General features: G+C 39.3%; 1 protein-coding gene across 4 annotated transcripts in view; it reads left to right on the top strand.

Annotated features, from left to right (window-relative positions):
* Nucleotides 1–25,392, top strand: part of NOL4 (nucleolar protein 4) — a 208,338-nt gene that overhangs the window by 172,768 nt on the left and 10,178 nt on the right. For all 4 annotated transcript variants that reach the window (XM_014937021.1, XM_014937020.1, XM_014937022.1 and 1 more), the window contains 2 exons: nucleotides 164–277; nucleotides 22,689–22,869. In XM_014937021.1, the coding sequence (XP_014792507.1) occupies nucleotides 164–277; nucleotides 22,689–22,869 (295 nt within the window). The remainder of the gene's footprint in view (nucleotides 1–163; nucleotides 278–22,688; nucleotides 22,870–25,392) is intronic.

The raw sequence follows: 25,392 nt of genomic DNA, 5'->3' as shown, positions 1-25,392 counted from the left end.
CAACTAAAAGAATGAAAATATTTTTCCCTTAAAAAATCTGCTAATTACCTAAAATGCTGCTTTAACAGAGGAGCTTTACTCCTCTTTTGGGAAAAAAAAAAAAAAAAAAAGAGATGGTGGATTATGCTAGAAATAATTTCTGTGTTTCTTTTTTCTCTCATAGTCACGACCTATTCCCTCACACCTTACTTCAGCAGTTGCAGAGAGTATCCTGGCTTCCGCCTGTGAGAGTGAAAGCAGAAATGCTGCAAAAAGGATGCGGTTGGATAGACAGCAGGTACTGTGTTGTTTGGGGGTCTGCCACATCCATATTTATAAATGCACTGGACTCATTTACATAGGATGCCGTGCAGAAGGGTGGTGCGGTCCCTTGTACGTTTCTTGCTAGCAAGAATAATTACAATGCAAAAGCTGTGGTTCTTTAAATGAACACACAAGCACGTCTTTGTCTATATTTACATAAGCTGTATGAGGGTGCCTAGTATATTTCTAATGTCCAGCTGGATAAAGCTATATATTTGCTTTTTAACGGTTGTAGATTTTGAGGGCATGGTGTGTAATTTGCATACTCGAATTAAAAGGAACAGAACATACAGTATATATAATTTACATAGATAACAGAAATGGTGCATGTATCCATGAGTCAGTGTGTTTATCTGTGCACATATTCTCTTGAAAAGTGTGTATGCATTTGTAAATGTAAGGTGAAATAATGTAAGTTTCTGAAAACACTGATTTGCCTGAAACAGAAAAGTTATTGTGATATATAGCAAAATGCTGTCAATTAACAGTGATTTTTAATTCTCATATCAATATTTCTCTTATTTTTTTTCATGTGATTATTCATCTATTATACTGCACGTTAGGATTTCATGCTTTTCAATTGGTTGAGAATTGCATGTTTTCTTTAATTTTTTTGAAATCAAACTGGTAGCTCATTCCAGGCTTTGATTATTTAGTTGCTCCACATATACAGTGAATGGCTAACATTTCTTATTGCAAATGCTATTATGCTTTATTTCCCTTTGTGATTATCACTAAGTCAAATCTTAGTAATATCTCAGTTGTTGCAAAATATGCCTGTCACGGTAGATAAACTTTTTTCATGGAAAAGAACATTTTTTAAAAGAACATTTTCCTTTTGTACATAGTCCATAGAGTTTTTTTAGGTCATGCCCTGAAACAAGGGATTCTTATTACTATTGATACATTGATAGTTTAGGATCTGAGAGTGGATATTGCTATTTATTTTTGCTGTTATTTTTTTTGCTAGTATTTTCACTATTGCGGTACATTCACCTTAAGATTTACAAATCACATAGGATGTAGAAGCACCTTAATGTTAAGTATGCCTTAGTTTAAAAGTAGTACTCATTCAGATTGTGCAGGTTTTATATTCTCTCATTTGTTCTCTAATTTTCCAGTAACAATTATAAAAAAAAAAAAGCTGCAAATTCGATGTGCTTACCCCCGGGAGAACTAGAAATGACTACTTTCACTTCACAAAGCCAGTGGCTCAATTCCCTCATCCAGCCAGGGTGAGGCAGAGTTTTTGAGTATTTAAATGAGAATGTCATAATATTGTCCAGGGAGGAAGAGAGCTGTTGAAGGAAAAACAATTTTAAAACTGTAGACAGAACTCAAAATGCATATTAATAGGAATTTTTTTTCTTTTATTTGTAACATTATTATCACAGAAGGACTTGGTAACAGTTACCGTTCAGGGGAGAGGCATTTCTTTATTTTTTATGACAGAATTAAAAATCTGTAGGCAAAATGGCTCCAAACTGATCACCTTAATTACATTTGTGATGTTAAAGTGGCAAAGCTGCCTGTGAAGAACTGTTGTCGGTTTCTGCTTGCTTCAGCTCTGCCCTGTTTTTGGCAATGAGTTCCGGGAACATTGTGGAGGCAGTTTCAAATTGCACCAGCCATTTGATTCAGCAAGCAGTAAATTAGCTGGGCTGATGTAGCTTTGGTGCTTGCAAAACTATTTGTGAATCCAGGGTAGATTTGCTGAATAGATTTGGCTGGAAAAAAAAAAATAAATATGGGAATGTGTGTTAGATAGCTTCATAAAACTTACAGTGAGAAATTTACCCTGCAGGGCAGAAGAACAGTTAAGTCATTAGAGAAGTAGAAAACCTTGGTTCTAGTCCCAGTCCCATTGAAATTTAATTATTTATTCCAAGTATGTGACGTTAACAGAGTAGACTGAGAGCAAACCATTCCAGAATATTTCTGAGTGTGGTATTTAACACACACTACTGTGCTCAGTTCTTTTGCTGGGATGGAAAGTAGACCTGTTTCCTCACATCCAGGGAAAGTGCCTTATAGGTAAATGGGCTCTATGCTTCCTCTCTTCTTATTTTTTCCTGTTACTTACTTTTAAATTTCCTTCACTTTTCTTACATATATCCAAAATGAAATCTTTTCATTGGATTTTTTTCTGAACTGAGCAAAGTTGAAAAAGTTCTGTTCAGCATGTTGGCTTTACTGTTCTGTAGCTCAAAAAAAACCCCCAAACCAACCAACCTTGTTTTCTTGTTAACACGTCTCTACTTTTTTCTTTTAAAAAGTAAATTTCCAGAATTGGGCATTATACCAATAGGAGGACTCAGATTTGAGGACCCTCCAGTGGAAATTTGGGATGAGGAAAGGGGAAATAAGATTTGGATAATGAAAATTACTGCTATATATATTTTAACAAAAACTTCTAATGGAGGACAAGCATTAGATAGTCCTGGAAAGCAGACTGTTAAGAGGATCTGGTAAGAGCACTCATTCAGCACTTCTCCTCAGAGCTCAATGGAAGCGCTGCATTCAAGCTGCTTTATTCTTGCACGCAGCACAGTGGAGGTTTGTCTTTTATTCTCCAGAGTGGTGATCTGCCTCAAAGGGAGATGTAATTTGCATCTTCCATTTCTTCTCCATTTCTACTCCTCTCCCTGGCATAAAAAGTTCCCTGAGCAGGAAGTTCTGAGAAAGTTGCATGTACATACCTAATGGAAGTCTGTACTTCAGTAAAATATTATGAGTTTCCAAACTAAATTTTTTTTTTGCCTACAGTATGAATTTTAACAGTGGTTTGCTGAAAATCCATCTCAATTATTGCTAAGCAAAAAGAACCAGCTTAAAAGTAAAAACTATGAAAACTTCTAAGAGCTCATTTTTGCTTTTGAACAGATGGAGTATTGGCCATGGTCATGACTATTAGCTGTTCCTTTCACAAGTGTTAAATGTGGACAGTTGGCTTTATCTACTTATGATCCTGTGCAGAGACTAGTTATTTCTTCAGAAGAAACCTTTCCGTGTGTGTGTGTGTTTGCATGTATTTAAATACTGCATCTCACGAGTGATTTTCTAGAAATATTTCTGATAGATGCAATGCTTAATATAGCTCTCATCTAGTGGTATTGTTGACGAGTGATTTTCTAGAAATATTTCTGATAGCTGCAATGCCTAATGTAGCCCTCATCTACTAAAGACAAGGACAAAGCCATCTTTCTACCTATGTGCCTCAAATTCCACTCACATGATCTTTGTATTCCCTAACTCAATTTTAAAAATAAGTTAATGAAAACTGGTCTCACTAATATAAATTGCTTATTTTCAAAATTAGTTTTGTTCATGGCAATAATTTATTTCATAGTGGGAAACTTAATGTAATGTCTGTCAGGAAATGAGTAGATTCCCATAGCTTTTAAAATCGTAACTGTAAAAGCATTGTCAGTTTTTGAGATGCTTCTGTAAGGAATATAAATGTGTTTACTAGGTCATGGTAGCTTGGACTATAATGCTTTGGCTGTCTGACCGTGTTAGGTGTTACTCAAATGCTCTCTCTAGCTTCAGTGATTTTTCATTATCTTGAGATCCAGTTCTGTTGGTTGGCCTGTAGCTTAAGTGCCAAGAAGTTATATATTTGATACCTATTACCTGACTGAGGAGTTCTGTCGCTTCCACTTCTTAATTCTGTCTGATATTAAAAATAATTTATTCCCCTGCGCAAACTTTATAGATTTATATATCGAAATCATATAGGTCTACTGCTGCTACTGCCAAATGGTGAAATGCTTGGGACACTGGGCTGGGTTTTGTTGATTTTTTCACAGTCCAGATCAGGCAGTGGGTACAGAGGCCACGCAGAGCTTTACTGCTCCTCTCCAAATTGTCTCTGCTGAGTCTGGATACTGCAAAAGGGTAACTCCACTCTTGAATTTTGAGGAGTTTTGTCATCACAGTTGATAAAAAAATGTAGAAACAATAATTGGATCAACCTTCTATGACTTGCTTCAGTCAGAGATAGAAGAGGCATTATCTGAAGCCTTAAGATTTCCTGTGCTTCTGAGTGTTATCTTGGAGTGCTCTCCTGGAATAATCCTTCAAGATCCTTATTATATCTCTAGCAATATTCAGTGTGAAGCAGTTGAACTGAAGTGGAGGTTCTGGACTACTATCAACAAGGGAGTCATGAGACAAATTAAGTAGAGCTAAAATACGATCCTTTTTACATACATTCATTACATAGGGTGAACAGAATGACTTCCTTTGTTGTGTTGTCCACTTAACAAACCAAATTGCGTCTTGTTTGGGCAAAAGAATGGTTAAATACTTGGAAAAATCTGGAAAAAGTCATCCTGTCATTACTGTTCTGGGCAGTTAAGAGGTTGTGATGCTTGTTTTGTGGGCTGCCACTGCTTTGTGGCTCTGCTTGTTGTCAGTCACAAAAACGGAAGTTTTGTTTTAAGACCTTAACCATTGTCAGTCTCTGCTTCTTCCGAACAGGTAGGTGTGTGGTGTAGCTTTTATAAAACCTCATCATAAAGCAGCCTGGAGCAGAGTTGGGCTATGGTACTCTGTGGAAAGTGGAAGTGTGTTAGTCTTGTTACTGTCCCGTCTGAAATCAAAAAGACCAATGAAAATGCTTGTAGGGAAGACCTAAGAGGAAACAGGGGTTTGAATATATCAGTATGTGAGAGGACCTGCCCCTTTATTTTTACTAAGGAAGATGAGAAGGTAAAAATCTTCCTTTGGGAAAGGAAATAAGAATGATACTAGGAAAAAATTGCCTTCATCCTTATTTGGACACAAGTGTTTTTTACAACAGCTGCCTTTTGTTTCATTGTTTTGTTGTTTAGAATTGATTCTTTTTTGCGTGTTATCACACTGCAAAATGTATAAATGAGTGTTTTTCTTCTAATTTAAATGAGAAGGTTCTGGTGATGAAGACAACATCAGTGCCTGGGAGCCAGAAGGGAGTATGAATATGGGATATCAGGAAAAGAACCAAATCCCAGGGTGCTATGTCCGTAGAAGCGTGTGAACCTTTTTATGGACGTGTCACATATGGTTACCCAGATCACGTTCACCTCTTTCATCCTTATGCTCCAAGTAATCGGACATGCTACGTAGGATTCTTTTGTAGCTACATAGCAAATGACAAGTTGGGCACAAAGAGAGCTGAAGCTCAGAGCAAAATGAAACTTATCTTACATCTCTCCCATCCTAACAAAGGCATTTCTCAGCCAGAGCTGGTGCTTTTTATAGCAGTAGGCTCTTCACAGAATGCTTGTCAGTCATATTTTATAGTATAAACATGATAAGAAAAAGGTTTTCTTCTTTGTCTTTTTTTTTTTTTATGTGAGTTTAAAGGCTACAATTTTTTTTCATTCCAGAGACTAGCTGAAAATAACGAGTCAGACGACTGTATAGCCTGACAAAGGTAGTGTCCTCACATCTTCACTGCACAGACATCAGAATAATACTTTTCTTGTAAAATTTGTAATTTGCTTAGTTTGATTTAATTCACCTATTCTTTATCACTATCTACAAGGCAAACTGGAGGCAATACAATGAAACTACTAGGATATGTGTATGTCTCCGTGTGTGCATGGTAGACGATTTCCCTTTCACTGAACAAACCAGTTACATGCAGACTAACTTTAGTTCTTCACTCAAGATCTTTTTTGGAGATGGCTGCAAGACAACTTTGTAGTTACAAGAGTATTACTTACTTGATCTCTATCTCTGCTTCAAGTATTTCACTCTGCTATCCATCTCAAAAAAGTTCTCTCGATATAAACTTTAAATGTATTATTTTTTAAAAATCATTAGGTTAAAAAATATGATGTAAAATTAGGATAAATAAGATTAGGATAAATGTGCAGGTTATATTTCTGAGTCTTGTGAAAGCTACCAGTTTATTTAATTATAAAAGCTAAACTCAGTTAAAAAATCTTTGATTATTTGAGCTTTCAAAGTTGATAAGAACAAGCCTATGCACTGTGCTCAGACTATCATGAACCATGATGCTATGAAGCAGTTCTTTATGATAAACACTGAATGCATTTTTAAAGAAACCTCTCATCAAGATGACAGCTATAATTTTTTTCCATGCTGTGATTTGTAGCCAGGCAAATTAAATATCAGTTATCATCATGGTGGGGTGAAATATGATATCTAACCCCCAAGGAAGAGGAAGTTTAATGATCCCAGGTTTACACTCAAGCATAAATGAACATAAATTTGCAAATAGGCACTTCACATACTTTCTTCCCCCCCGTTCCAGTTTGGGGGATCCAGGGGAGGCAAATTTAAAGTTTTCAGTGCTTTACTAGCATATGAATAGGGTATTAAGGATATTGCAACGTTTAATAATTTTAACTATATGGCTTTTAGCCTTTAAATGAGTAGGAATAGGTGGCTATTAGGTTTCTGACAAAGCAATTATGACCTAGACACGTAGGCTGGGAGCTGACCTGACATTTGCTTCTGGATAGTTGTCATAGCAGCAACCTGAATAGAGCAGCTTGATACGAGTGCCGTATCAGCAGAGCGGATACAGGTTCTGTGCTAATGCAATACATCTCAATATTAATAAAAGTGCGCATGTTCTGCCACTTGGAAATCACCGCAACTGTGTTTCCTTCCATTTATATCTAATTCCTAAATGTTCAGTTTTAAAGAAATTGAGGTTTGTAAGGAGGTGTTAATGGTCTGCCTCTATACAATTTCTGTTGCTGTTTCTCTGCATGTAACAAGGGAGTTGACCTAAAGAAAGACTCTTCAAGCACAGTTTTATAAAAAAAAATAGAAAGTCTGGCTGTTGCAGACCAGTAGCAGTTTGTGTCTCTGTTAAGAAAGGAAATAACTGGTGGACAATTTGTGGGTAATTGTAAAACTGTTTTGGAAGAACCTAATTAAAAATCTGAATTGCAGTGGGGGCACAGGCCTCCAAGAGGCCTTTAAACCTTTGTATTTGAGGACAGAGAACTGGTGTGTTCAGCTGTGCCACTAATGCACAGCTTCTAAATCTTCTAAATATTCTGCCCTTCAGACAGCAGGAAAGGAAGAAGGATATATATTTGTGTCCATGTATGTATATTGTTGTTCTCTTTCTTGATCAATGGGTACTGCAGCTCCCAGGAGGAGGGAAGAAACAAATTGTAGGGTTCCTAAATGCTCTCTTTATTATTATTTATATTGTCTGGTTTTGTATCAAGGTCAGCTTTGGGCAATATTGGTTGCAGAAAAGGGAGTTATACAAAAGTAGCTCCCAGTGGATGCTGGAGAATGCTCTGCTGAGGCAGTGCTTCTGTGGCAGAAAGCTGTGAATTCAGAGGAAGCATGAAAAAGTGGTTTTGTTTCAGGGAGATGGAGTCCTTGCCACAACTATTCAGTATGCAGGAAGAGCACATCAACTGTACGTCCTTGTTAGAGGTGGAGGCAAAAGCATCAGGAGTTCCCTTCCTCTTGGGTTTCAAGGAGCCTAATTTGCTCTAGAGGATGAGAAAGAAAAGGCACTTTGTCCATGCAGACCACAAGTGGCAGCAGTGCAGAGGGATGGGGCCATGTCCTCTCTCTGTCATATATTTACATAAGACCTGAAAAATTCCGGCTCAAAGTGATTTTCACTTCAGAATGGGAGGCTTGCAGAGTCTTAGATAATAGAAAAGAGCAAAGGGAAGCACATAGTTCACTTAAAATAAAGCAAACAAATAGAAATTGGAATCCCAAAAACCACAAGAGGCAAAAGTCACTTTAACTTGCAAAGAGCTCAGTGCCTCTTAAACTACAGAAGCTTTATTAATAATAGCTTTTTGTATTCAGACCTCTCTTTGTGATTTGGTATTTAATAGGGATCAGAGTGATTTCTGTACTTCAGTACTTTATCCTTTTTTATCTGTGTTCATCACTAAGATGACTGTAAAGTCCTTGGATACCCACATGCTAGTTTGCATTTCAAACTTGTTCGCTTCCATCATTTCCCCACCTAATGATTATTTTACTTCCGAGTTGGACTTTGGTTTGCTTTTGTGGTTCCAAATGATATGCTTTAACCACTGAGGCACAAAATGTTATGCAGGCACCGTTTAGCTGCATGTGGATTATTGTCAAGAGATCAAATTATGTACTTGTATTGGGAAACTTAGCTTCCTACCCAGAATTCACTGGCCGTATTGTCAAGGGGAAGAAAATAAGTGGTATGCATTGTAATTTTAAATCCTGCTGCCTTTCAAGTCAGTGGCAAAATTCCTGATTTCAGCAGTACTGGGTAGGGTTCTGTTATTAGCAGACGCAGCTGGAAGGGGCTGTCAGGTATCACAGGGCAACCCCCCTCCCGCCATGCTCCAGCCCAACCTATGTTAAATTTGGAAAGGAATAATGTGCAAGGCATGCAATTGCAAATAATTTCATGCCTTGGATTTACAGTGAGGCCCTAAGGTGAGCAGCCAATTTTTCACCTCAACACAGAGATCGTTAAATTAGAAAATGCTTTATTTTTCCAGGCGCTTTGTGCTGAGCGTGTATGGTTGCATTTTGAGCTGCTGATTTCAGAGAACACTTTAAACACCCTGAACTGCAGTAAGATCTTGAATGTGATGTAAAACTGATGCCAGTGTAAGTTTTCTGTTCTGGAGGTTGATAAAGCTGAAGGCTCAGAAATGGAGTATGGGGCTGTTTCTCAGACAGGAACTTTTAAACAACCTTATCCCCCTTCCTCCCATAGGTGGAATGAAAAGGGACAGGGGTGGAAACAGCCTTCTTCCCTGTGTCTTTAATACTTGTCTCCTGTTAAGGAGGCAGAAAAGGAAAGGCTGTTGGAAATGTAGACATAAAAGTTCTCTCCTCAGGCCCAAAGAAGGAGGTTTTGGAGTCAGGGCTTTTTCTTTCTGGTCCCGTGTTGAAAGCCAGGAATAGAGAGCTTTTTACTTATCCCTCCCTTTCATATGGCAAGAAGATATCAAATGTGAAGCATTTTCTTGCCTGAAAGATGTTTCTAGCATAGCGACAAGTTTTTAAAAGCATGATTTTGTCTTTCCTTTCCTGTGTTTAGCTAACAACTTCATTGCACACACCCTTCTGCCTACAGCACAGGCAGGCAATAATGTTTCTGGTGAGAAAATCCCTGTTATCATGCAGAGTTTGGGCCAGTTATACGAAATTGATGCAAACCCCATGTGCATGTTCAAACTCTTATTTCTCAAGAGTGCTGTATTTTGGTTTTGGTTAATGAATTAGAAGATTTAGAAGGCTTTAAACAATCGTAAATGACTCCTAAATTCAAAGCATCAGTTGCACAATGGATTCAGATGTATTCCTTGGTTAGAACAGTGCAATTCTCCATGCAGAAAATATATGTAGAAATGTTTGCACAGGCTGCTTATGTTTGGTAGCAGGAACATGTTTGTGATTCAACAACTGGCTTGATGTCCCTAAACTAAATTTAGAAACATCTTTTTCTAAGAAAAAAAATAAAACAACATAATAAGCTGTGGGAGCAGGAGCAGAGTGCATTGCCTGGGAGCAGCACCAGCTGCTAAAGAGGCTAGGCACAGGGCAAGGCAGCCAAGCAGGCTGTGGCCAGCAGCCCAGGCATTGTGCCAGAAGAATCCTCTCCTGAAATGAGAATATTTGGGGAACAGATTTGTACTGCAGTGCACAAATTTCATGCTTATTACTCATGGTATTTCATATTAAGCTTCAGTTTTACTGTCTCCATTAATGAAGCAAATCAGAAAGTGCATCCTCCAAAGGCCAGTCAAAGTTCATTTCTTTGTTTTTTCCAATGGCTTGTGCTACTCTGGTTTGATCAGTGTGGAATCAAAAGGCCATACCCCAAAGCATCACTTCTTATCTACTGAATCTTTTATAATACAGAAGCCTCACAGTACTGAACTTAAAGGATGTGCACCAAGTTCTGTCAAAATTTTAGAGCAGGTCTTCTTCAGTAGCAAAACATTTTCTTTCTACTAAATAGTTTGAGACATGATGGGGAGGTCAGGGTTTTTATAAAAAAGCTTTTTATTTTAAAAAGATTTTTCTCTTTTTTTTTTTTAAACTGTAAAAGTCAAGTTGTACCTGAGGCACTGTTCAAAATCAGATATCCTGCGTTGAGTTCATAGAAAGAATTTTGGATTTCACAAACATGCAGTTCAAGTTTTAAAGCAGATTTGAAATAAAATAATTAGCAATGAGGTATATCAAACACAGGGTAAAATATCTTTAAAATATCTGAACCTACTGTTGAAAACAAGAACCAGCAATTAAGTGCGTGCAAAAAATTGCTCACTCTCCAACAGACAAGAAAGCTGTTTTTTCAAAAGACAGCTGCCTATAACTCCCACTGGAATTTACCTGTGGAAGAGACACCATACTGTAAATATGACAATATGCTGGAATGTCCGGAGCACTTATTTTTGTTCTTTTCAAAGCAGAACACACAGACATTTTTAATTAGTAGGAACTGAGGAAGTTAATTCAGCACTGACCTCAAATGCTTCATGTCTAGGCTGTCATCTTCCACTTCTAAATGAAGAAGAATTTCATTTAGAATCTAATATAGAGTGCTTTGGTCTGTTCCCCCTGCCACACACTCCAAGATATGTAATCTTAAAAGAAAGTATGGGGCAGAAGAGAAATAGTTAAAAACGCTCAAAGGTCCAAATCATACCCCATATTTTTCCAATAAAGCCTTTTTCAGTAGTCGCATCTCCAAACCCTGGAGCTAGCAGGTGTATGGAAAGCTGTTTTGTGTCAAGAAAACATGCTGTCGGTGGTGGGAGTGATACCAGTTGTAATGCAGTAGACGAAGAGACCTATAGTGGGAGGTTTAATTATGTTGACCGTGATGATATTGTAGTAATAAATCTGCAAAGCTGGCACAAGCATTGCTCCAGTACTCCCACGTGCTTTCCCCTGCATGCTCCCTAAACATTTGATTCACGAGTCGGAAAATGTTCTCTGTCGGTGCTCTGGCGCCAGAGTCCTCCTGCACTGAATGCAGTAATGCTGATCTACCCCAGCTGAAAGTGTTGCCCATCGTAGTCATTAAAAAAATGGCATGTTGGCAAGGAGGTACAGAAACGTTTCTCCCTGTAGGAGTGCCTCACTGAGAGAATTTATCGAGGACTGCACGCATAAGTATAAAAAATGCAGAGAAAAGTGCTTGATTGTGGTCATAAAAGTGGAGTTGCCTGGAGCATAGAAAGGCTTGTTCTGAATGAGAGGAACACACCACGAAGGAGGAATTTCTCTCACTTTGCATTCTTCTGGTTCAGCAGTAAGTACTGCTACGGCTTTGTCATCATGAATCAGTTTCAGCAATACATTGATTCATTCAGCACCATTACCTGCAGGCAAAACTGCTCTTGGGATGGAAAAAGATGACATTGTTTTCTTGATGTTTGTGTTGTTTCAGTTTGGAAGAAAGGTGAGATGCTCAGGCTCTTCCATTTTTACTGCCTGTCAATGAGGAAGCAGCAAAAATGATCAGTAGCCGTGTTCTTCTTCCAGGTGCTGGCCACTGCAAAGAAATTAGCTTTGAGAGGGCTAGAGGGGATATGCAGCAACATAAGAATAAACGTAACATAACCTGTGCTTCATTTCTACTGAAGTTTTACCTTTATTTGCCTCAGATTTTCAGCTAATCTAGTTTCAGCGGGGGCATCCTCAGCCCTGGAGTTTGTTATTTCACCTTTGGGATCAGGCACGTACCGAATGAGCTCTCTCGGGAGCAGACTTAGCGAGCTCCCATGGCCCTGTGCCTTGAGCTGTCTTAGTCGGGGAGATCTGTGGAGGTGGCACAGGGAAGGAAAGGATCCTTTCGATTTTCTCTGTGGTCCCATCCTCTGTGGCAGGACCGTCTCCCAAGGAAAACTGTCTTTCCTTTGAAGGAAAACGTCGGCAGAGAGTGGGTGGGGAGGTGCAAATAGAGGAGGTGGGGATTCTCAAGGCTGACTACTGAAACAAGGCCTAAATCAGGAACTTATCATAAGGCCCAAGACAAGGGCCATGCTGTGCTGTTCTTTAGGTCAGAGTTAAAATCTGCCTTTGTTTTCTGCCTATTCCGAGAGGAAGAAGTTCTATCTGAGGTCTGGGCCCTGAAAAATCTCTGCTGGTACAATGGGGAGGAGCAAAAATTTCATCTGCCCCCTCTCCTCTGGTATTCCTCTGCAAAGAAGGAAATGGTGGCCCTGAAGACTCTTCTGCTCTTTGCATGGCACCTTTGGCCACTTTATCTGTGGGAAATGTCACATGTATTTTGTGAAATATGCCATGAGCACATAGGACTTTTGCCAAAATGCAAAGGCATTGGCATAATCCATGTGTTCAAACCAGGTCCGGTTCTGCCTCTTACATGGCTGTAGCTGTTTATAATCTGGTCCTGGCCATTGTTGGACACATTTTTTAAAATTGCACTGAGGAAGCCACTGCTGTGCATACATTGCAGTTCATTGTGCAGTCTTGCACCCTGCACCTGTCTTGTATGTTGAGACAACTTTCAATTAATAATGGTGAAATCATTGGCTAACTAAATTTTTTCATAAATTAAAATTCTCTTGAAAAATAAAGAGCATGGCCATGTCCAATATAACTTATGAAATAGCTTATGATGGGTGGTAACAGCAACCTAAGACAAGAACAGCAGGAGCTATAGAGGAAGTTAACTTGCAGGACACTTTCCAGCATTAGTCCACCTTGAATGTGGTTGCTCCACTGAGTTGCACTTTTTAACATTCTTTTGTCCCTGATGGAAAAAAACACACCAGGGAAAGCACATTCAGAAATCATCTAGAACTTCACTAAAGAACAGCAAGTTTATCTCAAGCATCACAGCAACAGACCTTTTCCATTGGGACTGAGCAAGACGTGGTCCATTGGAAGAACTGACTTTGCATCACAGTTATCTAAGCTGTAGGAATAGCTCATCCATGTGTCCATGCTCAACCAGCAGTGTTGGTGACCTCTGAAAGCTGATGTTGCTCTTCTGCTATCACAGTGGATAATGAGCTGGCTGAAGCTGACAAGCTATGAAAAATGATCCCTCTGCTTTCCTATTGCTCCAACAAAAGTGATTCTCTGACAACTGCTTGCAACAACCATACAAGTGCCTCTTCCAAAAAAAGTTTTCTGTTCTGCAGGTGAAGTGGCAGTGGTGAAAAAACAAGACTCAAACACACTGCAATGTGAAAACACTAACCTTTTATTTAAGGTTAACATACCCATTCCCGTCTATAAATAATGTGTCATTCTATCAGAAACGTAGAAGACTGAGGTTCGTTTTTCTCTCTTCTACACAATAGCACCTTTTTATTTTGATCTTCTTTTACCATGTCAGTCTCGTGCTCTCATTTCTTGTTGAGCACTGGCTCATGTCATGCCTGGTGACAGCACTGATGCTGGCAGTTCATTTCAGTGTTAATAACTTGAAAGCAAAGGGAACCTACCACCCTTCTAATCTGAAACTGAAGCATGATGCTTTCTTTTCTCGGCTGTATACCCTGTGGCAGGACAGTTTGGAGGTCTTTGAGCTTTTGGCAGCTAACAACATTTTGACAGACACTCTTTGAGTTCCCACGTCACTATTGGCATTATAGGGGGTTTAGAAGCCTAACTGGACTCTGTATCACACCTTATTTAGCTCAATTAGACAATATCAATATTCCCTCACCATGTAAAAAATTATTTTTATATTTGTTTTATCTGAAATATGAAAGCCATTTTGATACTGGGCTTCACAGCACAATCATCATTACTACCCGGACTTTTGTCAGTAGGAGTTGCATCTGCATGCTAGGAGGCACTTTTTCATATAATGACACATCTGTGCCAGAAAACTCTATGCTGAGATTGATGTGCTCTCCATGCAGAGATGAGATCATAGACAGAAGCAAGGAGAATGGGATACAGGGTATGCACTACTGGGTGACAGGCAAGGGAAAGGCAGAAATCTCTGGGTATTTAAGAAGGGAACATCTTCCAGACCCTGTAATGAGGACCAAGAATCCCATGGCTCATCTTCCTTTAAACACCCTGCTCTGTGCAGATGGTGATGGCCCCTTACCCTGGCAGCTGCTTCTCTGGGCAGGAGCCAGAAAACTCTAAGCTGAGACTGATGTCTCTCCATGTAATGATGAGATGATAGACTCACAGCCAAAGCATGGATGTTCAGCTTAGCTGGAATACCCAGCTCCAACTGAGCTACAAATTGAGTATTATGTCACACAAGAACAGGCTTTCTCATTTTTTAACATACTTGATTTAAGTAAAGTGAAGAAAATAATGCAGAGAGAGTGGTAGAGAAAAAAGCATGGTCTAGATTTGATAACAGAGGGTGTGAAATAGAAAGCTGTGCAGTCTCCCAGCTCTTCCTTACAGGAGGAGAAATGGTGTGCATGCCTCAGGACAGCAGTTATAATCTAAACAATATCTGGCATGAGTTCTGTGATATTATTTGAACTTTGTGATTTATTTTAGCCAGTTTGCTCAGATTTACTCTCAGTACTTCAGGGGAAAACCTCAGGGGTCTTTCTGCTGGTTGTGCATACACCTCACCCATAATTCTGGTGCCTTATCCTCTGATGAAGACCTGGAACGCTGTTTATGAAAGACAACTAAAATTAAAGGGAAAGGAATCTGTCCAGAGGTGCGATTATTTTTTAATCTGTCTTCCCTGATGATTTTGGACAACAGGTTATGGGACTGTCAGTGGATGCATCATTTTAAAGAATACTGTGACTACCCTGAGAGGTGGAGAAATACCCAAGTATAGAGATAAATAAATAAATAGATAGATATCTGTCTTGGAAAGTTATCAGAGAATAACTTTGCCCCCTCGGATGACATATATCTCTGGTATATTTTTAATATTTTCCTAAACAGACTAGAAAGATTCTAGCAATTCAATTTTCAGCTTTCAGCTATGCATCTGATGTGATCAGTTGAAATGGCAGGTAGATGTTAATTTAGGATTAATAATCCCTCAATAAAGGGACTGGAAATTTTGCAGAACTTCATTCAAAATAGTTTTGAAATGGAATAGTTTTCAACTGAAAATGTGGCTTTTACTTATTGTGTTGTACAATAAATAACGTTTTCTGGGAAAGGTAGTATCTTTTATCAGATCAGCTTTTGGGCACAGAAGTTCTCCTGGTCTAGGGAAAGCTATTAGCTTTTTCTACAAACCTCACGTTGCCTCCGTGCTTAGATCACAGCTGTGAGAGTACCTCCTACAATATTAAAAGATGTTGTCCTTCTAAAGGACTATAAATACTCAGTACTTTAAATATGAAGGTCAGCCAATGCAAAGGACTACTGTGAAGCTTCATTTGGATTTCAAACTCAGTGAATTATGTGGGTGTATTTCATTTTGTTCAGGACTCCCTAGTCTTGAACAGGTTTTATTTAGTGAGTACTAAAACCAACACAAACCTTAGCAACAGGAGAGGGGAAAAAGAATATGAAATGGAAACCAAAACTAAAGTGAAAAATCACATCCATCATTTGCAGAAATACCTTTTCCATCATTTCTAAACGTACTAAGTTAACAGCCTTACTGCAGTGTTAAAGGAAAATTTAGCCTACTGTGATGTGCCAAAATAATGTTTAGCTGTCTAGGCTTCCAGGATATTGGTCATAAAATTAAAAGCTGGGTCAAACACTAGAGAATTAATTTAATGTAATTAAAGCTAATAAAGATACAGTATTATGTCAGAACAATGTGCATCATCCAAGCAGTTAGTAGTATCATCATTTATTAAGAGCACCTGACACTTCCCATTATAATATTAGGTATGCAGTTTGGTGATAACTTCATGACCATCAGCACCTAGGATTAGGTATACTCTTCTGTATGTCTTCCATCTGTTGAACTCTTTCAGAGAAAACTTCAGCCATTTTCAAGAATGAGGAAAATTCTGTCCTTTAAGAGTAGTTTGACGTATTTACCATGCCTTTAAAAAAAACAAAAGGCTCTGTGTTTGGTCTTGAGTATATAGTGGCATCGTTTACGCCAAGGATGTGCCACTGAATGCACATGCTTACACAGTCAAAACATTTTAGTTGCTAAATTCCTAGATTATTTGAATTTCACTGGGTGTGACCAAGAGTCTAATCTCAGTGCAGAAAGGAGGGGAAGAGTGTTGAGGCTGTGAACCATGACAGGAGGAAAGATGACAAGAGATGAAGGAAAAATGAGATTATGAGATGAGGTTGGATGAGGAAGGGAGTAGCTGAGGCATGAGGGAAACTGGTCAGATGAATTAAAAAACTAGTGATGAAAGACGGTCAAATATGACTGAAAAAAAAATAAGATTGAAAACAGGAGCTGCCCTAGTTAAGGAGTCTGGGCTTGCTCCTTGTGAGACAGGATTTTGGGAATTAGGAGACTAATGGCAGTTTGAGGAAGGAGAGAAAATCTCAGATGGGACCATCAGTGGGTGTGACACTGATTAAATATAAATTAGGAAATGAAAGGACTTGATTTGCTGAGGTTGCTCAGGTATCATGGAGCAAGCAACTTGTCTGGAAAGGAGAGATTAGGATTTGCTAAGCAAGAAGATGGAAACTGAGTTGGAGGGTAGAAGATGAAATTGGAGAAGCAAAGAGAATGGAATGAGGAGCCAGGAATTTGGAAAAGACAATGTGAAATAAGTTTGAAGAGACAGAGCATAAGATATACATTATCAGGTCGTGGGCAGGGAAATGGCAGTGATCTCTGGGCGTCTAAGAAGGGATCACCTTCTGGAGCCTGCAATGGGAGACAGGAATCCCGTGGTTTATCCTCCTTGAAACGCCCTGCTCTGTGCAGACGATGGTGGCCACTTATCCAAGCACCTGCTTCTCTGTGCAGGAGCTGACACGGGCAGAGAGCTCCCAGCCCCACAGCCCCCTGCAGATTCAGCGGGGTGGCCCGTGGTGGAACTTCTGAGTTTCTTCCCATTATTTTAAAAATTAAGTTACACAAAGAGAAACCCGTTATGTTGTTATGGTTGCAGAACTCAAATGCTTTACATATTAAGTAATGCTTGCTTAAGGTTGCCTTTGTTGCCAGAATCTCGCCATCTGAGAAGTAGTGATAAAAGTCCTATCTAACGGGAATATTGTAAGGATTAATTGGGTATGCTTTGAAAAGTGCTACATGGTTTTATCATGTGTTTCTCTTTATTTTACTTTTGATTCAAAAATCATAGAAATAAATTGGTGGGTTCCAAATGGGAAAAATATACGAAACATTATCTCCTTTCTTCCAAAGCCATACTACAAGCTATTGAGGCTAAAAAAAAATTTAAAGCACATGAAAGCATGATTTTTTTTTTCATGTGAATGATTTTTTTTTTTTCTATGCTGAAAAAATGGAAGACCATATGCAAATATATGGTCCCTGGCTTGCCTATCTATTTGAAGACTAATCTGCATTTGAGTTTTCCTAACCTCAAAGTGCTATTCTAAAAGAAGTGTTTATTGACAGGAACAACAAGAAATCCACATTTTTCAGTGCAACTTATTAACAAAGACAGTATCAAGAAACATGAGGCAAAAATGTGTTTGCCTTTTTGTCTCTTTTCTAATTGAGTGGGAAAAAAATCACCTTGACGTAGGGGCAGTTAAAAGCTGGCATTCTCAGAGCTGTTAATTTGTTAGTCTGGTGGAGGCTGCATTCCACGAAAGCAGTAAATGCATGTCACCATCTTTGCCATTTTTGGAACGTTACCATTTATTCGGGATTTGCATTTACACGTTAGCAATGCCTGTGGCTAACAGCGGAGGCAAGGCAATAGCACTGCTCTCTTTTAATAGGAATAGACAGAATTTCTGACACTTGAGTGTATATGGGATCAAAACTCAATGTAGCACAGAATTTCCAGGGCTTTTTATTTTAACAAGCTATTACTTTTTTTTTTTGTGTTGTTTTGGTGGTGGTGAAGGAGGCGGGGAACAGAAAGGAGCAATAGCATTGTTAGAGTTGTTGGCACAAAGGCCAGACTTTTTGAAAATAAGTGTGTATGCTGTGCCTCCCCTGGCATGGGGAACAGGAGGCTGGGATGCTGCTGGTGACCCTCCTTCTTCATGCCATGGTTGTGACATTCTGCACAGCACTGTGTTGCCGTGGATGGTATTTCCTTTTAAACTATTCATTAGCTGCGTAAAATATTAGTCAGAGCAGGGTTTCTTCAATACACAGGTTATGCAATAGTTCATGAAATCTTTTCTTAGTATGTACTGTCCTCAGAGGGTTACTTAATTGCTTCCATGATTAAAAATAAAATAAAATAAATTGCATCTGCTCTTTTAATGAAAAAAATTGTGTTTAATACAGACCTGGATATAAAACTGAGACATAGATATCTCTGATATATATGAAGTTGAGAATCACAGCATGTACTTCATGCTTCCACTTTTTCAAGTGAATAGATGACTTTATATTTTAGCATGCTTTGTACCTAAAAGGTATTTTTGCATTCCTGTGATTTCCATCATTTTCCAGATGATGACTTAAATTACTTCTCCAAATTAAATTCAGAAGAGAAATATTGTTATGGATATATTGGATATATTATGGATATATTATTAAGGATTATTTATTTCCATTGCCATATACAAAATGAAGATGGTGTAAGTCAAATACTAGATGGACAAATGTTTTATCTGTATCTTGTTCATACTTCTTATTAAAGGTAAATTATAAACTGTTTAAAAAAGGTTAGTCAATACTGTGCAAGTTTTATAAATTTGTTATGAATTACATCAGTTGTGTTCCAGGTAGTTAGGTCAAACATATTAATAAATGGTGAGTTATTTGTTACTGATTATTACAAAATTATTGTTTTTTATTTTAAATAACATTTTAAATAAATTATGAGGCCTTTCCAGTGCAAACATAATATAGGGGGAAACAAGTAGTGCTGAACAACTAACAAAGAATATTAAAAAAAATCTCAGATTTGAAGCACCACTATGTTTGTTTAATTTCCACATTAGTTTAAAAACAAAGGCAATTAAGATGAAAAGAGAATGAATCTGTGCAGAGTAAGTCTCAGGTATACAAAAGTGAATATGATATTCATGCTCTCTCTCCCCAAGAAAAAGACAGCCTGGCTTCTTTATCCTCAGTGTGTCTGCAAGGAAAAAGGGCACAGTTTTGCCTTATGGAGTACAAAACATTTCTGAAAAATGCTTAAATCACAGGGGACTGTATGAGAGGTAACACCTAGCCCCCTGAGACCAGGCTAATGGTTCATAATCCTACCAGTAGGGCTGACACTTGATCCTGCTCAGAAAATGCTCTCCAAAAAATCCTGCCCTGCTTCTGCATTTAGTCATCCTGAAGCACTGAGATAAGCACTTGAAAGAGGCCCAGATTTTGGCTCTGAAATATACGGCAACTTATTAATAATTTAGGAACAGGTCATTGGTCTGCTCTTGAAAAATATATGTAATATTTAGAGGAAGCCACCTTTTGTATAGTAGCCAAGAGATTAGAGCACATACGCAGAACTAGGAGTCCTGAACTCAGCATCCTTCTCAACTCTTTTCGCCCCTCTGAGGAGTGTCTTCTCCACTGGGACACCCCACAGTCCCCAGCCCATGGGGTGCCACGGTGCCACGGCATCGCACAGGGCTGTGGTGATTTTGATTCCGAGATCCCCTACAGACAGCACAGTTCCAGCCTTGGATTGCCAACCACAGGGCAGCTTCTGAATTTTGTGTTAGGGAGTAGCTGGAAAGGAGCAGGGCTGGAAGCCTCCCAGGGTAGCACTTCTCTGAAAGGGAACTGAGTCACGCTCCCTTTCTGTTTGCTGTCTCTGCAGCCCTATGAATTGCGCATTTCTCTCCACACAGTGGCACAGCTTCAGCTACGACTCCCACCACATTGTTGCTTTGAGCCTAGTTGCTAGGAGATGGCAGCTCTGAGTTCAGGTCCCCTCCTCACCACAGCTCTAGCAAAGACCTCACATCCCAAATTTTCCGCCTCTTCGATGTGTGTTGCATCAAGAAGCCAGAAATTGGTCTCCCACTTCTTGGCCGCGTGCTCTTAATGCATGGGGTGGTAAGTACCAAGGTGCACCAAGAACCTTTGGTGTGCCCTCTGGCCAGGCTCTGCTAGAAGCTCAGTGCATCAGCTCAGCCAGAAAATCAGTGTTAGGTTTTCAGTGCACTGACTAGGGGGACTCTGGAGGACATGTACGTTCAGGGACAGCAAGCTTGTGGGTTCCAGTCAGTCAGGATAAGGAGGCTGACCCTGAGATACTCTGCTCAGCTACAGACAAGGACATGTACGTTCAGGGACAGCAAGCTTGACCCTGAGATACTCTGTTCAGCTACAGAAGTTAGTCCCCTTTGCACTGCACCCCTTGAACATCGTCCAGGCCGTGACAAATTTGCAGAAGATCCCTTTCTGATCTTTGTAAGAATAACATGGGGCTCTAAGTGAGCCTACGGCAGGAAGCATCATCTAGTTTTAGACATAAGGATGCAGAAGATCTCAGCCTTGAGAGTGTTTAAGATTTGGATGATGATTTGAGCTTTGCTGCCAAGATAGAACTTTACTGTATAACTCATGAATATTTTCTCATAGAAAATAATACATTTTCTTTTGTAAGAGACAGCAATGACCTTTGGAGATAAAAGGTAAATGATATTAAAGTTGAATTCCTGGCAAAAATACATAGCAATTTTGGCTCTTTGTTTAAGTCTATTATTACTTAAGAAAATGCATAGGAGACCAGTTTGGCCAACTCTCTTAAAAATGCAAAGCTTTGCCTCAGCTCATATTAGTGCCCAAGAGGCCTCATTCTGATTGTTTATGGAATTAATTATCTGATGGTTCAGTGTTCTGTATTAAATATTAAAATTTTTGTTAATAATATATATTCCTTCTCCTGAGTCATCTCAGTTGTGCTCAAGTCTCTTTCACCAATAAATATCTATGATACAGGGATATCTTCACCTCAGAAAAGTTGTTAGTGTCTTATTTGAGAGGTGTAACTGACAACTGCTCCTAAAGCAAACAGGAAAGTTCCTTCAGAACCCTTTTTCCTTCAACAGAGAGACTGCCCACTGTCTGAACTACTTGACCCCTCTGTGATGGTATATACATTCTTTTTTTTAAGTAAACATTGTAAAAAAGGTTTGAGATATTTTATTGCATTCTTAATAAGTTTGGTATATTTGGCATATAAACCATAAACGGGTTGTGCCGAAGAGAGAGGCATAAAATGGACAAAATCTTACACAAAGGGGAGATAATTCTAACAGATCATTTTTTAATTAACCATGCTGAAAAAGAGCTGCAAACATTCTCACCTCTATTTTTTTAAATACTGATCTTCCATAGACCCATTTTTCTTAAATCACTGAAATATATTTTCATCAGATAAGAGTGTAAAATCAGGCCCATAAAGAAGTCTACAAGTTAAAAGAAGCGAAGAAAAAATTCAAATACATTTGCAGACTTAATAGGAAATTCTAGCACTCAGGTCCCTGTGGCGGGCTGAGCAGTCAACACACTGATAGTTTTCCTTGTTTCCAGCTACTAAAATGCATTAAATCTCACCATGCTTTTCCTTTTTTTCACCTGTGTCATTACTAAAGTTGCCACAGGGGCATTCTGTGATCACGAGTGAAGGTGAGGTGCTCTGAGCAGTAGCTACGGTAAGTGCAGGTGGGGAAAAATGCACTTTCACATGAAACATGATCTCCTTTGGGGCAAAATTGGAGGGCTATTGTGCTAAATCCTCTTGAATATTATGCAAGTGTCTAAGAGGCAAACAGGGAGCGCTGAGGGGAATTGGAATTCATGGCGTACCAACAGTCACTGCTCGTACACAGATAACAAATGCTTTCATGTCTGTAGGGTTATCCTTACCACTTGGCCCTTGTGTGGATGGACACTCACTCAGCCCTGTACAAACATAGGAAATTTTTTTTTATTCCATTCCTCTATTCCTTCTGCCATGTCTGAGGCTGATACATCGAAAGAAGTAGTTGGTACATTCTGTATTAGTTTGTCTTATCGAGAAGGATATGGTTCTCTGGCTGGGAAGAGTTGCTCCTGTACTCAAAAAGTCATGGCTTTTTTCTGTCCTTTCCCATGCTATTTCTGGACAGAAATGGGTTTTGCAGCAGACTGTGAGCTCTTCAGGGTAAGAGGATGAGAAATAGTATGGTTGACTTGTGGAGCACAAATAAATGAATAGTCTCAGACTCGTAGGAAACCTGTATTCTTGCTTATTTCCATTGTTTCTTTTCAGCTGTTATTTGGTCAATCAGAAACACATCTGTGTTTGTTTAACATGTATTATACTTTTCTGAGAGCAATAGATGTGGAGTCTTAACAATGGAAAAGACCCTCTGGTGCAAGGCAGAATGTAACAATCATTCCAAACCTTTCCTTGCTTTTGCAGGACGAGGCTGCTCCAGCTGACAAGCAGTACAAACAGGAGCCAGCCCAGGTCACTTACTCAACATCAGCTGTTTCCAGCACGCAGGAGGTGTTGTACATCAATGGCAATGGGACCTACAGTTACCATAGTTACAGAGGGCTCGGAGGTGGGCTGCTAAATCTCAACGATGCTTCTAGCAGTGGTGAGATTCCTTACAAAATGTGCCTGTGTGTGTATGTGCTCCTGTGTGTGTTTCCCCCTGCTGTACAGAAAGCTAGTCCAAGGGGTTCAATATCCATAGGTTATGATCAGATAAATAGCAGGAACACAATCCCACAAACAGCTACTGTTGAGCGAAATACTTGCTCACTGCATGCCAGTCTCCTTTCAGTTTCAAGGGACTAATTCACAATGGGGCGAGTCTGAACCTGAAGTCTCTAACAAAGCTGAGTAAAAAAATGCCAGGTTAGATCTTCAGTCAATTTACGTGACTTTATCAGGACCTACCCTGTCATTGTTGTCTTCTCCAATACTGATCACAAAATGAGGCCATTAGTATCTTTGTGGACGGAGTTTGAAAACGCTGAGCTCCATATTTTGTAACACAGATGAATTGACCTAGATTTCTGGCATGGTCTCTCTAGCTACTTTAATTTACTGCAGAGAAGGATCTGGCATACCAAGTGTTAAATTAGAAATCAGCATATTCATAGAGTCATAGAATGGTTAGAGTTGGAAGGGACCTTAAAGACCATCAAGTTCCAACCCCCCTGCCATGGGCAGGGACACCTCCCACCAGACCAGGTTGCTCAAAGCCCCATCCAGCCTGGCCTTGAACACTTCCAGGGATGGGGCATCCACAGCTTCTCTGGGCAACCTGTTCCAGTGTCTCACCACCCTCACAGGAAAGAATTTCTTCCTAATATCTAATCTAAATTTACCCTCTTTTGTTTAAACAATTACCCCTTGTCCTATCTACTCTCTGATAAGAGTCCCTCCACATCTTTATATATCCATCTATACACTAAACTAAAAATGACGCAGGTATTTATGTGTCCCCATGAGGTTGTATGCCCCTCAGAAAAAAGCAGTGGTTTAATTTATTTAGACAACATTCCTTTCTTCTTACATTAGCAAGCTTTTGTAACAAACAAATGCAAGCAACTTGTATTATCTGTTCGAAACAGTCCCCCATATTGATTTCATACAAATTCAGGGCAAAGGAAACGGTTTGCCTATTGTGATAACAAGAGCATTGTCTGTCTGTCAGAGAAAACTGATTACTCTGGAAGCCTGAGGGTCTCTGGCCTCCAAGAACGGTATTTAAAATATGTCCTGAAGGATGGAGAAATCCCTGGGTTTTTGTCCTGGCTGAGGAGAGTGCTGCTTCAGGTACATGGGCTGACTTAAGTGAGATGATAACTGTTCAGCTACAGCCTCTTTATTCAACACACTAAGCAGTTTTCAAAACACTATCAGGGTTGCAGCCTGTAAGCAGTTACTGGTATGTGCTATCCTGGTGACCTTCCGTCACTTCTGCTTCCTCACCCCCCACCCCAAAAATCCTCAAAAGTCTGTGAATGATTTGCATTAAGTTTTCAAAAGGCTTTAAAAAGACAATATTTTAGTTGTCAAAAGTATTTGACTTAAAGAGAGTGAATGATGATTACAATTGTTTCCATATGCATGAAACACACATCTGAGGTACTGAATATGATCTCTGATCAAATATTTTCATAAGAGTAAGACAGGCTGTGGAAATCTGTTTTGTTGGGAAAATGCACAAGTCTTTTACATTAGGGCCAGAAGATCTGAGCCAGTTCCCACTGAAAACAGTTGGCATTTACTCTTTCACTCGACTAAGAGTAGGATTAAACTCCCCATGTGTTATTTGTCAGCAGAAGCCATCAGAATTGTCCTGGTTTACATAATCTTAAACTGTGAGGAATCACAACTGTTTTGTGTACTTGTTCTTCACTTCAAACCTCTTGTAATGGGATACATTTTCATAACTCCCATTTTTCAGTGATTTATGGGATTTAGGCAAAAGTATTTTCTGTCACTTCAGCATGCATTATTTTTTTTTTTAAAGAGGTCCAAATTCAATATCATAAATTAGTACTGCTTTGTGATTAGAAGAAACATTTTCTTTGTACCTTTAATGTAGAGGACTCCAGTATTTTTGCACAATTAAAGCTCAGGGTGGGTTTTGCAGGACAAAAAAAGGTTCCTCAGGAGCTGCCAGGTGCTGCACAGCTAATGCAGCCAGGGAACTGTGCAGTGCACTGCATTTCCCTGCGTAGCATCGCTGGGGCGAACGAACCAGTGGATGCTGAGGGTTTGCATACTAACATATGCTCAAACATTTCTTCTTCCTTGCCTTTCCCTACTTGCACTGGAAAATTTTGTCTGTATGTCCCCTTCCTTTGGAATATGAATAAGCCATTGCATCCCTCCCAGGTGGTTGTGCATAGTTGGAGCACTGTGCAAAGGTGTCTGTCTTCTCCACAGGGATCTTACAGGATCCAAAGCACATAAGCTCCACAAACCAAAAGGCTGTGTGCCAGCAATTGGAAACCAGTTCTTGATGGTAACAGTCTCTCTGGCTGCTGGTTTGTGACCCACCTGGCATTCCAGGAAAGTTGTGGAAAGGCAACTCCATCAGTTTCTTTGTTTCATCAACACAAAAGCAATCAGTAGCCAACCTAATTACCTCTTGGCTGTT

The sequence above is a fragment of the Calidris pugnax genome, unplaced genomic scaffold (genome assembly GCF_001431845.1).
Source record: "Calidris pugnax isolate Ruff unplaced genomic scaffold, ASM143184v1 scaffold51, whole genome shotgun sequence".
NCBI classification, from domain to species: domain Eukaryota; kingdom Metazoa; phylum Chordata; class Aves; order Charadriiformes; family Scolopacidae; genus Calidris; species Calidris pugnax.
This window is presented reverse-complemented; position numbering and strand designations above follow the sequence as displayed.